General features: G+C 39.2%; 1 protein-coding gene across 2 annotated transcripts; it reads left to right on the plus strand.

Annotated features, from left to right (window-relative positions):
• Positions 1–3049: 3049 nt before the first annotated feature.
• LOC131251422 (leucoanthocyanidin reductase-like) lies at positions 3050–14643 on the plus strand. 2 transcript variants are annotated; one of them, XM_058252111.1, is made up of 5 exons: positions 3051–3314; positions 3399–3539; positions 6245–6482; positions 13041–13244; positions 14071–14643. In XM_058252111.1, the coding sequence occupies exons 1-5, from the start codon at positions 3132–3134 to the stop codon at positions 14505–14507; spliced, it is 1203 nt and encodes a 400-aa protein (XP_058108094.1). In that variant the 5' UTR covers positions 3051–3131; the 3' UTR covers positions 14508–14643. The 2 variants fall into 2 exon arrangements, with proteins under 2 accessions (XP_058108095.1, XP_058108094.1); XM_058252112.1 differs by lacking the exon at positions 13041–13244 and having other exon boundaries at positions 3050–3314.
• Positions 14644–18646: the final 4003 nt, after the last annotated feature.

An 18646-nucleotide genomic window follows, 5' to 3' on the forward strand; every position in this document is an offset into this window, starting at 1 on the left:
GGACCCAAAGTTCTCTCGACCACCAACTTATTGATTTGATGCACACATACTTAGGCGATTTGACCAAGAGAATGGGTTAGCCGTAATGAATGAGTTCTTTTTGCCTGTTCTTTTTGCCTTATACCAGTGATTGCAAAATCAGTCAATTTAAGAACTTTCTATTTCAACAATGTTTTAACGTAGTATTCCTCAATTAGAGTAGAAGATTTGCATGTAATAAAATAAAGACTAGCATAAACACAATCGATTTCATTAAGGGCGTGTTTGATTTTCCAATTCCCAGGGAAATGCCCCGCAAATGGTAATGAATATTTCCTTCCTTAATTGCCGCACTCTTTCCTATAATTGATTTGACGGCTTACTTTTTCGGTGTAAAAATGGCAAATATTGTGAAATATTTGTGGGTCCCACCATGATGCATATCATAGATCTACACCATTCATCCATTATGTCAAATGAATTTATGATATAAGCCAAAAAATGAGGCATATCCAAAGCTCAAGTGGACTACACCATAGAAAAATGTGAATTAAATACTTACCGTTAAAAACTTCCTGGGGCCATTGTTTCTTTTGGTATAGGCCAATTGAGTGTTGGATCTAACTCATTTTTCTTCTCATATCTCAAAATGTTGTGATAAAATGGATGGGCGGAACAGATATATCATATACATCAAGATGGGTCCTAAAATGGCCACTACTACTTTTAAATCGGTTTCCAAGAAATGAAATTCCCATGAATATTCAAACAGGTGAAACAGTAATAATCACCCATTTCCAGGGTATTTACCATTTCCAGGTGAAACGATAAAAATCAAACAGGCCCTAATGTATCATCTATGTTATAACTGTTGTGCTTTATAATCTAATTGATGCAAGAAGATAAATACCTGATGTGCCTATCAGAATAGACGATCGAGGCAGATGGTCAATAGGACATGACCAAGGTATGAACAACTGAATTGGAACTCAGATGGACATTGAGATCTAACAACTTAAGGTTATAGATATTTAATTTCTCATAAGATAAACGCATTATAGTGGGTTGGGCAATAGTGAACTAGGCTAAGAAAAGTAAATTAGGCATGAATGTAAAATAGACATATAAATAGATGTGTTTAGCTTGGAGCCTCGACCTCTTCTTCAAGTGTTACTTTTATAACTTTCTTGATGCGGTGAAAGCCCATCGCTAGGCTTCTGGTTCTTTCGAGATTCTTCATGCAGGCTTTCTAGACACACAATTCTTCCTTCCTAGATTCGGAAGCTTTTAACATGGAAGATCATTGAAATGCTCATAGCATGGGTCTCAGATTTTCACTCATACATGTAGATGCTCCCTTATAGGACCCTCTTGGTTTGATCAAGGGACCATCTTTCGCTTAATCACAACCATTTACTATGGTGATCTGATGTAAATCAAACAGCCTCCTACATGAGTAGGATTTGAAACCCGATACTAACATGTTATTGGACCAGGTTTGGATCTTGTTCCCCCATTTTTTATCTTATGGGGTCATGGTTGCAGACCCCGACACATATGATATTTCTACTCATCCCGATCGTGGCCCAATCCTAGGCTGGGTTCATTTAGAGATTGGCCTAATATGCAGATCTTCGAAATCCTCTAGATGACTGGTAGTTCTCCGAGCATCTCTGGGGAAATCTCTTATTTTAAAGGGACTGTAGTAAGGGGTCATTTGGCACCATGGATTGGAGGGGATTGGAGGGGATTTGAGGGGGTTTCAAATCCCCTCCTTGAGGGGGTTTGCAATCCACAGTGAGAATTTGGATTACACCTAAAATCATTTCAATAGTTGCGGGTATAACATGTGTGTCACTATACTATCATTCTATTGGGCACATGGCCCACTAATGATGTTCAGCACCGTCCAAACATTGTCCAACACCATCCAAACATTGACCATGTTAATCAATGATTAAAAATCGTTGATTAGTCACTCAGACATGATCTTGTGCTTGCGGCCCATCTGAGACTTGGAATTTCATCATTTTCAGGCAAAGCATATATTTCAACTAGCATATCACAACTATTGTGTCAAAAATTACATATCTCGCTAATTAGAGATATTAAAGTTGATTTAGTAATTAAATTCAAACCCTTGTAAATATATCATGCATAGGTACTTTTGGATTTAAGTTGATTCACACTTTAGGGTGCCAAACACACGGGGAGGATTGCAAATCCAAGGGGTTTTAAATCCTAGGGGTTCCCAATCCAGGGGTTTTCAAATCCACGCTCCCAAACAAGCCTTAGACGACTTCGCAGATGAAATCATATCTAGTTATGAGATGTGATACGGCTCATCCAGCGGGTCTTTTATGGTCGTGCAAGGCATGTCTCTCATTTAATGGGCATGTTAATCATGTCTACTAACATTCAATGATTCGTCTTCTTAAAAGAACCCGATAAGAGTCTATATGGCTGCAATAATAACAGAATTCCTAAAGCCGAAGGAAGATCAGACGCAAATCTTCTCGAAGTATGAGTATGAATCTAATTGTGCCACGTGTGTATCTAAGTATCATTTTTCCGATGGTACGTGTGGGAGTGCCAAAAGTAGGTGTAAACACAAAGCTTAAATGGACAACACCATAAAATAATAATAATAATAAATAAACATTGGGAATTGAACACCCAATGTTAGCAACTTCTTTTAAGGCATTGAATCCCCACCGTTTTCAGTGGTGTGGTTGATGTGAGCTTAAGATCTTCATCATTTTTGTGCTCATACCCTAAAATGAGGTGGACAAATGGATGAGAAGAAGATAAAACACATACATAACGGTGGGCCTCACAGACTTTGGACCACGTCTGCTTCCATCTAAATGAGCCATACAAATCTTGGCCATCCACATGACATGAGTTGTGAAGTTTATAAAGTCTCAACGACCGGTCGGTGATGACCGGGTGATCACCTAAAACTTGTACGACAGCAGTGGGCCCAGCAAATACATAGTTAAATAAATGGGGAGACTGTTTGGTGCGAGTGTTAGATGAAATCCTGACTAACTACTTAAAAGTAAAGACTCCCAGCATATTTGGGGCAGAGTGAGAGCGCGTGGAGTTTCTCACTACGAACATCAACTAAAATCCTCCAACACATCGTCAACATGACTACATTCGACCGCACGCTCGTTGTTGGGGCCACTGGCTTCATCGGACGGTTCGTGGCCGAGGCTAGCGTTGCCAGCGGACGGGCCACGTTTGTGCTTGTGCGGCCGGCATCATCGTCCAGCCCATCTAAGGCCAGGACTATCAAAGCGCTCCAAGAAAAAGGCGCTATCATCGTTCATGTACGTATGTGATTTGTTTTAGTTTTAGCACCAATGGTCGGATTTCTTTCGTTTGGTTAGATTGACCTGATTGGGTTCTTTCAGGGATCCATCGACGACCGGGATTTTATTGTGAAGAAAATGAGGGAGCTTGAAATAGCAGTGGTCATATCCGCTGTCGGTGGCGCGAGCATTCTGGACCAGCTGACGTTGATCGAGGCCATCAAGACCGTCGGCAATGTTAAGGTAATTAAAATCACGGTTGGCACAGACCCCAACCCTCATTTCAAAAGTTAGATTTCGTAAAATCCCATTTTGGAGGAAGCGGATTCTGGTGTGGGTACGTGTCGTGCGAAGACGGTAGTTGCAGCTCCTCGAGCTCCTAGTTGTACGAACGGTTCAAAGTATATTAAACTTACAGGGCCCCATAATGATAGAATGATGTATTTATTATATCCCGCTGTTCATCCATTTTTTGATATCATTTTAGAGAATCATATCAAAAATAATTCATACCCAAAGTTTAAGTGGACCACACCATAAATAATAGGAAAAAGATTATCCCTGTTAAAACATTTGTAGGGCCCACCGTAACGTTTATTATCCATCTAATCTGCTTATAAGGATGGCAAATAAGCATCACTGTAGCTCCTAGGAAGATTTGGATCTTTACTCTTGCGCCGGTGGTAGACTCTCAGAGTTTCAATACCCGGTCATGGGTTCGAGTATCCATAGGTGGTAAAATCCCACTACGGCGTGAACATGTGGGGTTGCGTGCGTGTGAAAAAATAAAAGCTCCTAGGAAGGTTTCAACGGTGGACATCTGTTTCCTTCGGTGTGGTACACTTCAGCTTCGTATACTTCACTTTTGGGCTAAACAGATGGACGGTGTGATAAAGACTTTACTCACAGCGCAATCTACGTCCGATGTAGGAAACACCATTGTGCAACGCTAGCTTGTGCGCAGGCCAGCGACGCAGCCAATTTAGTACAAGTTCGTACAACTGGCGTGCTTGTCCCACGGAAACGGATTTGCTACTCCCCTGCTAGTCTGCCACCAGCCAATGGCTGGTGGTTAGTGCTCTGTGTGCCCACCATGGTGTATGTGCTTCATCCATTCCTTCCATCTATTTCATAGATCATTTTAGGTTAGGAGACAAAAAATGAGGCATATAAAAATCTGAAGTGGACTACATTACAGGAAAAAGTGTTGCATGAGTCACAATTATTAAAAACTTTTTGGGGTCATAAAAGTTTTGGATCAAGTTGATCTTTGTTTTTTCCCTCCATCTAGGTCTGTATGACCTAATAAACAGATTTGATGTCAAATAAACAGTACAGTGGCCCTTAGGATGATTTTAATGTTGGATATCCAATCACTATTGGTTTCCTGTGGTGCGGTCCATATAAGAATTTTATCCCCATCATTTTTGGCAAAGATCTTTAAAAATGGATTAACGATATGGATGAAACACATACATCATGTTACCCACGGAGGACCGACCATTGGGCGAGTGGCAGGGAGTAGCCAATCATTTTCCTTGTCTCCCTCGTAGTCTCTGAAATAATGAATATGCCATGCGTTCGAGCTTTGGGGGGCCCACCCATGATGTTTATACAGAGCCCACGTGTAAGCGGCTGGCGTCCTGCCCCTACGCGGACAGATGGTCCTGCGCCGTGCATCTATTTTTAAAGATGATTTTAGAATATGAAACAAAATAGGCAGATCCAGGGCTCAAGTGGATCATACAGTGGGGATTGAACTCTCACGATTAAAAATTTTCTTGAGAGCCATAGAAGTTTTAGATCATCATGGTGACCCTGGAAATGTTTCAACGGTGGGTATCACTATCACTGCTGCTTGCTGTGGTGTGGTTTACTTGAACTTTGATTCTACCTTATTTTTAGGCTTGTACTATAAAATGATCTCAAGACATGGATGGACCCATACATCACGGAGTGCCCCCACAAAGCCTCTGCCTGGGCAGTAATCCGTCCACGCGGGGGATACACTCTTATGCATCCAAGTGGTTAGACCCACGTGAGTTTTGTCGGGTCTCTCTATCGTGGTGGGCCCGCACCCGATGACTTGATTGATGACATTTACAGAACACGGCAGCCCACCTGAGTTATGGTCAGGCTGGATTTTTAGATCTAGGCTGAGCATGCAGTGGCTGAACTAATAGACGGCTTGCATGGCACTTAAACATCACGGTGGACCCCACACAATTTGAACGTCCTGGAATTACCATAACCTCACTGCGCACGGTGCATACCGAGAGCCCGTAGACATATCTCCGTGGGAGCGGATTAGGTGAGACTCCGGATCCACGGCGGTGAGGGACCCCTGACTGTGTGGCTCACATTTATGTATGCACCTTAAATCCACACTATCCAACCATTTTGAAAGATCATTTTAGATCATGATACTTAAAATCAAGCTGACTCAAATCTTAGGTGGACCACACCACATGAAACAGTTGCGATTGAATCCCCACCATTAAAAACTTCATGGATTCTACACGGAATGTTTATTTTCCATCCAACCTGTTGATAAGGTCACAAACACATAAATGAAGAGACCACACAAATATCATCTTGATCCAAAGCTTTCGAGCCCACAAGAAGTTTTTAATTGTCAATCGCCCCTGTTTCTTGTAACATAGCCCATCTGGATTTGGAACTACTTCAGTTCCTGGATCATGCCCGAAAATGAACTTTCAATACGAATGTAGGGCGTGGATGTAGTCACATACATCACAGTGGGTCCCACAGTTAGGGGTCTCACCTAATCTGCTCCCCATCTCCTTGCGCACTTGTTGGGGACATACGTGTGCATCGACTCCCAATATGCACTCTGCGCGCACAATCTACGCCGATCATTATTTGGGACCTCTAATCGTGCGGTCAATAGAGCCTAAGATGAAAATTGATCACCCTTGGGTTTGCAGAGGTTCTTGCCTTCGGAGTTTGGACATGACGTGGACAGGGCGGACCCAGTTGAACCAGGGCTCACCATGTACAACGAGAAGCGTAAGGTCCGACGGGCCGTTGAAGCTGCGGGCATCCCATACACATACATCTGCTGCAATTCCATCGCTGCGTGGCCTTACCACGACAACACACACCCGTCTGAGGTACTACCACCGTTGGATCAGTTCCAGATCTACGGTGATGGCAGCGTCAAAGGTACGCCTTACTATCGATGGGACATGATCTTTTGTGAAACCAGATCATAGCGGAATCTTTCTATTTTGTGCGATGATGAAAGGAGAACTGCCGATTTTGACTGGAATTGGAATGTAGCGGGGGACATGGATTGCGTATTGAGTAACTCACGACGCCCCCATTGTGATGTATTTATCGTTATCCATACGATTCATCAGTTTTTCCAGCTCAGTTTAACGGATGAGTCAAAAATCGAAGTATTTCCAAGGAAACGGATTGGCTGCTCCAAATGGCTGGTGGTCGGTGCTCCGTGGGCCCTACCATGATGTATGTGTTTCATCCATGCCGTCCATCTATTTTTCTAGATTATTTAAGGATATGAGACCAAAAATTAAATATATAACACTCTCAAGTGGACCACATTACAGGAAACAGAGTTGAATGAACGTGGATCATTAAAAACTTTTTTGGGCCATAAAAGTTTTGGATCAAGCTGATATTTGTTTTTCTCCCTTCATCTGGGTCTGTATGACCTAATCAACAGATTGGATGTCAAATAAACAGTACAGTGGGCCTTAGGAGGATTTTAATGGTGGATATCCAATTACTATTGTTTTCCTATGGTGTGGTCCACCTGAGATTTATATCCCTCTCATTTTTGGGATTAAGCCATAAAATGATCCGAAAAAATGGATGAACGGCATGGATGAAACATATAATCATCGTGGGACCCACAAAGCACCGACCACCAGCCATCGGGCTAGTGGCAGGGGAGTAGCCAATCGGTTTCCACTCAAGCTCCCCCCAGGCAGGGCTCTATGGGGCCCACTATGATGTAAGTGTTTTATGGACTGTGATGTAAGTGTTTTATCCATGTTGTCAATCGCTTTTCTCAGATATACAATAAAAGACTCTAAATTTTAAATATTTCTAACCCTATACGCCAACCTGACCCACCCCGATCCAATCCCAAACTTTCTCTTCCTCCCTCATCCTCCTCTTCTAAGTCCGGCAACCACCCACCACCATCACCACCTCTCTCTCTCTCTCCCAAGCTCAGCAGCCACGCAGCAGCCACCCACCACCCACCACCACCACCAAATTCACCACCATCATCCTTTCTCTCCCCTCCAGTACCTCCCTCCCTCATCTCTCAATCTGAATCGGTGCCAACTCAAACCAACTCGGTACTTTGTACTGGGTCGGACTCAGTTTGGATTAGTCCAAGCAAGACCTAATTCGGATTGTTTCAAGCATGTTGGACTCAGTACCGAGTCGAGTCGAGTCGAGTTCAGGTCAGGTCTATTTCAAAAACGGATCGAGTCGGGTCAGCCCTAACTCGATCTGACTCGATTCAATGCCTAGCCCTAACCATACTTATACCCTCTAAGGTGGTACCCATTTATGATTTTTATTTTTTTTTGGAAAATATATATATCTTTAACTTTAAAAAAAATAATTTATGGTGTATATATATATATATATATATATATATATATATATATAAGTTAAATGCTAGAACTATCAACCGAAAATTGTATATTTGGGGTCCAAGTAATTAAAATATAAACTGGGCCTTAGATCAGATGTAGAATAAACCAAAAGTTAAGCTTGTTTGATTATTGGATTGGTGAATATTTTTGGGACGCTTAAAAGTGAAAAATAAAAAATAAAATCCCATTATCTTATGTCAACAAAGTCTACAAATTGAAGGGTAAGATTGTTTAGCCAATCTGATTTTAGAACTATTACTCAATGATAGTTATTTCCACAATTTAATATCATATAATGTTTATACCACATGTTCAATTTCTGTGCGCTTGTGTATCAAGTGTCATACACAAGCTGTGTATCACATAAATCCCCATTTTATTACGAATCTTGATTTGGAACGTAAATTCTACACATAGAGTTTTGATTTTTGATTTGATACATAAACTCCACGTGGATTAAATAAGGAGGCACTTTGTACCACTGGTGGTTTTACACCTTAGGTGGGCCACATGTCCATGTCCAAATGGATAATTGGTAAGTTTGATCTAGATGGTCCACTTTTTTAATACATGAAATCTATATTAGTCATTATTTATATATTTGTTTATATATGATAGGGTTTGGGTGGGGCTTGGGTATTGGTAGGTAGAAGTATGTTCACACTCGACCTATTTATTAATTGGGCTCAAAAAATTATCCAACCCACACTTAGACCGGTTTAGCTACACCCATACACGGCCAATGTCAAGCAGAGTTCGGGTACCCATTTGGGTGAACTTGACACATTGACATCCTTAGAGAAGACAAGGTGGAGCCCGATGTATTAAAGAGCACCGGCCAGAGTGTATGGTTGCATATTTATGACGTATTGGGAAAGAAATTGTTAGGTAGAATGAGACATGCATCCATAAGTATGAGTACGATTCACCGTTGTCTATCATGTCATCACCGTTGTCTATCATGTCATAATGTGCACAAGGCCCACCAAAGACGCAGTGCTTTGTCATGTTTGCATGGGATGAGAGTTGCTTGTAACCCATGATATGGGTCAATGAAAAAGCACCCACAATGAAAAGGAAACATTTTCATTTCATTTGGGCAATATTTGCTTTTACCAAGGGCTTCACATTTACATGCATATGACAGTTTTCATTCAACCACACCAAGGGCTATAAGAGGACCACGGCCGTAATCAAGGCTTATAAGCAATTCACCTCCGTCCATGTTACATAGATGTAGATCCGGTGCAATAATGATGTGCTGTTAATAAAAAAACATCATATGTGCCTGATGGATGACATGCGCAGTCAAAAGTAATGACTCCCTCATTTTATCCTTTTCGGTGTGGGCCTCACATCTACTGCCTATACATGGGAATTTTTCATTAGCGCATATCATTGTTGGACAGAGTGCACCATCAAGCAATGACATTTGTGTGAAATTAAACTCGATTCATTAATTTTCTAATATCATGTTAGGTTGTGATCCCAGAAATATACAAGGCAGGTTCAAAATTCAAAGTGAGCCACTCCACACAAACTAGTGGGGATGGGGATGACAACCATTGAAACCGTACTGAGTCTCACCCATCAAACTAGTTCATGAGTGATTCCCACCATGATTAAGGGATAAGACAAATATCATGCTCTTCCAAAACTTCTGCTGGCCCCATTAAGGTTTTAAGGTGGGTGTTTAGTCCCCATCATTTCTTCCCACTTGAGTTTTGGATCTAATTCATTTTTGGGTTCACATCTTGAATGATCTATCAAAATGTATGGACAAAGCGAATGTCACACAAACATCTTAGTGGACCTTAGAGTTGGGCATCAAGTCGTGTCGGACTAACTTAGGGCCAACCCGACTCGATCCGGTTTTGAAATCGGCTTGACACGAACTCAACCCGACTCGATACTGAGTCCAGCATGCTTGACCCAATCCGAGTTCAGGTCTGGCCTAGACTAATTTGGACTGAGTCCGACCTGGTCAGGAGTACTAAGTAGGGTCAGGTGCAGCGAGTATCCACAGGCCGAAATCATAACTCAAAACCTAAATTCACTTGCCAAAATTGCAGCCTCTCCATCAGCTATACGACATCTCATACCCGAAACATCATATCTGAGTTTTTTTTAATATACATGTATGAGTCGAGTTTCAGATCGAGTCGAGTTAGTACCGAGTTGGATTTCATGTCGAGTCGAGTCGAGTCGAGTTATTGGGTGACTCGAACTCGACTTGGTTTGAGTTCAGATTGGACGAAGTCAACTCGATTCGGATCGACTCACCCACTTGGTTCGGATCGATTCGGATCTAAACAAGTCGGACGAGTTGAGTCGTCCCATGCCCAGCTCTACTGCACCCTATAGAGCTCTGGTTACATGGGCTTCGGCTGTGTAATCAAGGGTTACACACATCCATGTCCATCCTTGGTTGAAATCTCAAAAAAGATCCCATCTTATCAGTAGAGTACGGAAAATCCTGCACATAGCTTGGGCCTTACCTTTTATGGTGATTGGAGAACAGATCTGATGAGACTTCTTACTCCGTACACCATGCCATCAGCTTGAATCCAAACCATTGGTCAATCTTTTTTATAGTGCATCTTTTTGGTACACGTATAGCTGTGCACCAAATAGGCTTATAGGCTGAAAGCCTGATTTTAGGCCCATTAGCATTGGATGCACCAGATAAATGTCTTGGATCACCTACATTGGTACAGGAAGTGTGGTTCATGGAGAAAGCGCCTCTACAAAATCAGTGAACTTGGGCACTTGAGTTTTAATCAGCACAAAACGTTTGAAAATTCGGTGGACCACTCCATCAAGGACCACTTTTTTGGCCTTCAATAGTGTGGAATGTCAGAAAAGGATTCATCTAGCTAACTCCAATTAGTTGGAATAAGGCTTAGATGACGAGAATGATTTGTTCTAATGCTAGGCTGATCTACTAATTACCTATAACCTTCATAAATTTTTAAACCATCCACTATATTCACAACTCCACGGTGAACATGAACGGTAGTAGTCCTTACACATGGAACTAGAAATAATGTGTCCTGATGCATCCGACCGTGAATACATGTCCTGATCGCCCAGATGGTTAGATGAACCTAAACACTGACCTGATGGGGCCCACTACTGATGAGTGGCGCACCATGAACCTTCTAGATGGAAGATATTTATCCAATATCTGATTTTTCATGGATTGTGGATGTATGTTTTTTTAGCATGCTCTATGTTTTCTTAGTTATCCAATGTTACATAGTTTTGTGTGGCTTGTGGTTGTATGTTTTCATGGAAGGCTACTGATGGAACTAATGAAATTGTTAGGATCCATGATTGGAGAAATTTTAGAGTTAGAGAGAGCCATCTCCCACAAAATCTATTCATGACCAATAAACCCTAATGAAGTGGCCCAATGGACCAAAAGTCAAAAGTTCAAGAGACTCAACTTCTTCTTTTTTTGTTTTTTACACACATTCTCGCACACTTGCACTACAAGGGGTGCTCGAAGTTGTGACCTCATGTTGAAACTCCAGAGATTCTACTACTGAGGCATAATAAGAGGTGCCAAGAGACTCAACTTACCTTCAACATTTCCCTCCGAGCTGGAGTATAAATATCTCATGTGCCAGACTTAAATACAATATCACAAAAATGAGAAGAGATAACCGCCTTGCTAAGAACATCAACTAAGTGATCGTTAATTTGAAGAAACATGAGAAAAAGAAATGAGACTCACAATAAGCTTTTTTGTGAACAAAATGCCAGTCGACTTCAAAATGTTTTATTCACTTGTTAAACACAGGATTGCAGCTAAGTTGGAGGCTACCCAGTTATCACGAAGGGCCTGATTGGATACCACCAAATAAGTTATTTTTTCTACTTACAATAATAGATTAGTAACTAATTTTAACAAATTTGAGATAAGTAAGTTTGGTTTAAGATCAATTATAAATAACTTTTTTACTTATATGTACTTAAACACTTCAGCTTAGCTTAATAAGTAAAAACCAAGATAAGCTACCTTAGGCATAAGTAGCTTATCTTAAGTAACTTTAGATCCAAACACCCCCAAAGAGATTGACTAGAGTAGGAATATTAACACCAAGATTGGAAAGAGGACTCCGAAACTAAATGACCTCACACATAGCCTGACCCATAAGGCCATACTCAATTTCGGTGGAAGAATAAGCAACCATGGCCTACCTATTGACAAATACCCAATGAAGGGCACAACGACTTGTGGTTTCATTGGACTAACCTTCTAATAAATGAACATTTTATTTTATTTTTTTCACTCAATTGAAGCCATTGAATCTTTTTTATTCTGTCTATGCCACGTCTACGCCACACTGTAGAATTGATATGAAGGCATGAATATTTAATGCCTCAAGAAGCAAATCACCCATCGTGTGTGTAACATCGTGTGTGTAACTAAGGGCCAGTTTGGATACTACCAAATAAGTTACTTTTTCTACTGACAGCAGTAGATAAGTGGCTTATTTCAGATAAAAAAGTTTGGTTTATGATTAGTTATAAGTAACTTTTTTACTTAAAATTACATGATTACTTTAGTTAAAAATTTTTTTAGCTTTTTGACTTTTCATTAGCTTTTGACTTTACATCAGTCGTTGAAGAGAGACATTAGGAGAGATGAAAAAGAGAAGCTGATAAGTATGTTGTTTGCCAAAGATACTTATCTTAAGTAGAAACTAAAATAAGCTACTTGTGGAATAAGTAGCTTATCTTAAGCAACTTATGATCCAAATGGGCCCTAAGCGATCAAAAGTTCCTTTTTCCTTCTTTTCTTTTTATTTTATTTTATTTTATTTTATTGTTTTGTTTAAACAAATCTAGTGTGATTCACATCAAGGTTCTAATAATTTGATGAGTCCCGCGCAACTCATCTGATTCAGACTTAGACCCTACGTGACTTGGCTCACAACCGAATTGAGTCGGTCCAAGCCAGCAGACCAATAAAACCATGTTCACATTGCCATATTTTTTCAGCATAAGTGTAAAATAAAAGAAAATAAATATTTTTTTTAAATAGAAAATAATCCATGTCATGGTGTTTGTGTCGCAGCTTACTTTGTCGCCGGAACTGATATTGGAAAATTTACCATGAAAGCAATTGGCGACGATCGCACGCTTAATAAAAACATCCATTTCCGTCCGTTGTCCAATTTGCACAACATTAACGAGCTTGCCTCCATTTGGGAGAAAAAGATTGGAAGAACGCTCCCGCGAGTCACCGTCACCGAAGATGATCTACTTGCATCAGCCCAAGGTCCACAGGGACTCCTCTAAATACCTCCTGAGTTTTTTCTTAGAGAAATACTACAGCAATTCACATGAGAGATTGCACATGCATTCCTGAACACATGTTAGTGCAGCACTGGTGTGATATTGGGCCATTGATAAGGTTGGACAGATGAACACAATGGAACAGGCTGATATTTAGGCCAAGAACATTCACAATGTGGCCCACCTGATGAATGGCTCTGATATAGGGCAAGTGCGTCATGTTGGTACACGTGCATGGATTACCTCTTGGACCCTCTGGTGGGAATTGTCTCAGCATTTCCAATGGATAACCTGGGTTTGGCTTTAGCATGGATTTTGATCTAGTCATGATGGGCCAATTCAAACCCAACATTCAAAATTTTAATTTTGAATTGTTGGGGCCTAATCCATTGACAACCATACATATGGATTAAACTTTCTTCAGGTAATGATATAATAACACGTGGTGGTATTATCACCCATAAAAAAAATTATAATGTATGCTTGATAGACATGGGACGCACAATGAAAATAGTAAAATTATCATTTATACATGAAAATTTTAACTTTTTCACTATGCATCTCATATCTATCACGTGATTGCCGCTACTACCATAATAGCCTATTACAACCAGAGATGGGAGTGGTGTCCAAAATCTCTCAAGACTTTACATAGACTATCCTAAGTGGTGCAGTTTTCTTTAAGAAGTGTTTTTAAGAGTATGCATGGAGTACTTTAGTTGGTCTCAGCACCCTATTACAGTACTGCATTGTTTAGGTATATCTCCAACTCATTTCTAAATATTAGTCATTTATACATTTGTTTGTAGAGAATTGTATTCCGCGGAGCATTGTAGCAGCGTTCACCCACGACATTTTTATAAAGGGCTGCCAAATCAATTACTGCTTGGACAACACAAACGACATTGAAGCAAGCTCTCTCTACCCGGACATCCCTTTTCAAACCATAGACCAGTGCTTCGATGACTACATTGTTAAGATCCAAGATCAGATTACCAATGACGGGATCAACACACCAACCAATCATGTTGTTAAGATCCAAGATCAGAGAATCAATGACGCGATCAACGCTCCAAAAAATCATGTTGTTAAGATCAAAGATCCGCCATCCGATGATGGGACCAATGCACCTAATGGTTGCATTGTTAAGATCAAAGATCAGCCAAAGGATCAGCTGATGGATGATGGGATTAACCCACCAAATTCTATGGTTGAGAGAGTAGCCATCACAGCAACATGTGCTTGATCAACTTCTTCATGGGCCTTAAGAAGTTTTCAGTAGCCTCTTTCTATTTATTCTAAGATTTTAGCTAGTTCTTTTTTTGAGTCGTTTATGCTTCCATCTTAATTACCTTCCAATATATGGAGGTATTTTTCTAGTTAGTTCATTCTGGATTTTCCAGGTTGTCTTTATGATGTGGCCCACCTTTTTCATTGCTTTGATGTTATGTACAACTGATACATCAGTAGAAAATAAAATCCAATGGATGTCAAGTTCACATAACAAGTTGCGTTGTGATCATTTTTCTTTTCCTAATATGGATTTTGAGGTACAAACATTGACAGTCTAAGGGGGCCCATGATTCCCAGGACCTCATTGTGGGGCCCACCGTGATGTATGTATCTTATATCCATGCCGTCCATATGTTTCGCCAGGTCATTTTACCACATAATGCCAAAAATGCAGCAGATCCAAATCTCAGGTGGACTAAACCACAAGAAACACTGGTGATTGACCATTAAAAACTTTTTACGGGCCATAAAAGTTTTGGATCAAGCTGATATTTGTGTGGTCCCTTCATCTATGGTTGTGTGACCTTATCAACAGGATGGATGGCAAATAAACATTCCGGTGGCAACCAAGAAGTTTTTAATGGTGGGTGTTCAATCACCATGGCTTCCTGTGGTGTGGTCCACCTGAGGTTTGGATCTGATGCATTTTTGGGCTCATGCTATAAATTGATCTGGCGAAATGTAAAATAGTTCGGTTAGGTAGCTTACACAGGTGTGAGTGTTGCTTCTTTGGTCACCACTTACTCGTGCAGCCAGGCACACGTATGAAAGATCTAATCTACTTTCATCCCTTGAGATTGTGCTACCGCCAATTAGGGCAGTGTAATCACCTCAAGAAAAGCAAGTACAAGGGTAGTAGAGATTTACCATGTCCAAATCCAACTCACATGTAGGCCCCACCAGCCATGAGTCAAGAAGACTAAAAGGGTGCCAATAGGCGAGGTCCAGCCCGGGTATGGTCAGTGTCAATGGGCCGGACTTAGGCCTGAAAAATAAAACTCAAATAGGCCATCTGACGGCCCAGCCCAAAACAGTTCAAAATCTGGGCCGAGACCTACCTCAAGCCTAGCCCGTTACAGCCCTAGATATAGGGGTACCCATGCCCATATCCATCAACAGATACTACACCCATACCTGCATTGCACAGTGGGCCTGAAATGCATACCAATAGTTATACCCTCTAAAGTGGTACCCATTTATGATTTTATTTTTATTTTTTGAAAACATATATCTTTAACTTAAAAAATAAAATTTTATTACGAACCTTGATTTGGAACGTAAATTCTACACATAGACTTTTGATTTGATACATAAAACTCCACGCGGATTAAATGAGGAGGCATGCACTTTGTACCATAGGTGGTTTTACACCTTAGGCGGGCCACGTGTCCATGTCCAAATGGATAATTGGTAAGTTTAATCTAGATGGTCCACTTTTTTAATACATGAAATCTATATTATTCATTATTTATATATTTGTTTATATATAATAGGGTTTGGGTGGGGCTTGGGTATTGGTAGGTAGGGGTGTGTTCACACTCGACCTATTTATTACTTGGGCTCAAAAAATTATCCTACTCACACTTAGACCGGTTTAGCTACACCCTTACTCGGCCAATGTCAAGCAGAGTTCCGGTACCCATTTGGTTGAACTTGACACATCGATACCTTTAGAGAAGACAAGGTGGAGCCCGATGTATTAAAGAGCACCGGCCAGGGTGTATGGTTGCATATTTATGAAGTATTGGGAAAGATATTGTTAGATAGAATGAGACGTGCATCCATAAGTGTGAGTACGATTCACTGTCGTCTATCATGTCATAATAAAATGAGTTATTGTGCACAAGGCCCGCAAAAGACGCGGTGCTTTGTCATGTTTGCATGGGATGCGAGTTGCTTGTAACCCATGATATGGCTCATGATATGGCTCAATGAAAAAGCACCGACAATGAAAAGGAAACATTGTCATTTCATGTGGGCAATATTTGCTTTTACCAAGGGCTTTACATTTACATGCATACGACGCTTTTCATTCAACCACACCCAAGGGTTATTATAAGAGGACCATGGCCGTAATCAAGGCTTATAAGCAATTCAACGCCATCCATGTAACATAGATGCAGGCCCTGTGCAATAAAGATGTGCTATCAATAAGAAAGCAGTGTACCTCTTCTTTTTTCTTTTTTTTTCAACATGCACACACCACCACACACTCACGCCTAAATGGGATTTCACCAACTATGGGTGCTCGAACCCTTCACCAAGTGTTGAAACTCCTAAGAGTCTACCACTGGAGCAAGAGCAAGCATTATATGTACTTGACGGATGACATGCACAGTCAGAGTCACTATGCCAAAATGGTGAATTTGCGACAGATGTTGCGACAGATTTTATCCGTCGCAAAAACTGCTTGTTTTAAAGATGGAATTAATCCGTCGCTAAAATGTCCATCGCCAATACCATTTTTCTAGAAAATTCGTAGTTCAGAAGTCACAAAATTTCACGACGAACCGAAATCCGTCGCTAAAATCTGAATTACGACAGATTTACGACAGATTTTGATCCGTCGTAAATTTGTGACAAATTTAATGCGTCACAGATTTTGATTTTGTGGCGGAATATGATCAGTTGCAACTTATCGCCCAAAATAGCAGTCAGCGACGGTTTTTAGTTACTTTTGCAATGGATCATGGTCCGTCGTAAGAGGACTTTTGCCTTAAACATTTGTTTTTTTCATTTTTTTTTTTTTGAATATGGTGGAAAATTCTGTTTTTTTTTTTATAGTCTAAGAATCGTTTTTTAATAAAATTTCAGTGGTTTAATTGTACATATTTGTATCTAAGATTATTTTTTAACAATTGATTGAATGCAAAGAATTTTTTATTTTGTTTTTATATCAAATGAGTGGAAATTATTATTATATTTTTTATTTAAAACTAATATTTAAATGATTTGTAATATCACATGAAAAAGAATATTGAGAAGTTTAAAAATTTTAACAATGTTTGAGAAATTTTGAGATTTTGAAAAAGAAAAATCGTGATTTAATAAAAAATCTATTTTTTGGGAAAAAAAAGAATATTGAATAAAGTTGATAATTTTGTAAAAAAGAATTTAATTTTGAGAAAAAAATAATATCCTGAAAAAGAAAATTAAAAAGATTTTTAAAAATGTGGAAAATTTGACAACTTAGAAAAATGAAAATATTTTGAAAAAGAAAATGAGAGTTTTTATTTTGAAAAATAAAATCAAATTGAGAAGTTCGATAAAAATTGCTTTTAAAAGTTCGATAAAAATTGATTTTCAAAATGTCTGTGTTTTGTTAAAGTATCGATTTTTTAAAGTTCGAAAAAAATGCTTCTAAAAAAATGGAGAAGTTCGATAGAATTGAAATTTTTAATATAAAATGATATTAAAAAATCGATACTTTAACAAAAAACAGACATTTTGAAAAGGAAAATAAAGAAATTGAAAATTTTTGATATTGAAAAATAATTGAAAATGTTTAAAAATTGAAATTAAAAGAAAAGGTTATTTATAAAAACACTGAGATTTTGAATATGTATATATCATTTTAAAAAAGAAAATTGAAAAGTTGAAAACTAAATGGTGCTTTTGAAGGAAAAAAAATCAGCATTTTGAAATTTTTGAGAAAAAAAATTAAAATTTGAGAAAAATTTTGAGATCTTGAAAATAAAAATTCAAAATTTGTATTTTAATTTTTTTTTGAAATATTTGATAATAAAAATGATATTTCGTTAAAAGTTTTCAAAGAAAATTAAGAGTAAAAAAATATACATTTTGAAAAAAATGTGATTTTTAAATGGAAATTGAGATTTATCTATGAAAAAAAAACATTTTTTACTAAATTATTAGGCACATCCACTAATTGAACCTTTAACCGTTTTTGGACAATCTAATCAGTCCAAATTGAAGAGTAAATAACTTCATATGTTTAAATCAAATTTCACTCAAATTGTTGATGAATCTTGTATGCCCAATATCTTTCTCATATGTAGCCTGATCGGGGCGAGTAACTAGTCCAATTGAAGGTATTGATCAGTAAAAAAGAGTGAATGGACCGGACATGTA

Source organism: Magnolia sinica, chromosome 7, assembly GCF_029962835.1.
Source record: "Magnolia sinica isolate HGM2019 chromosome 7, MsV1, whole genome shotgun sequence".
Taxonomy (NCBI): domain Eukaryota; kingdom Viridiplantae; phylum Streptophyta; class Magnoliopsida; order Magnoliales; family Magnoliaceae; genus Magnolia; species Magnolia sinica.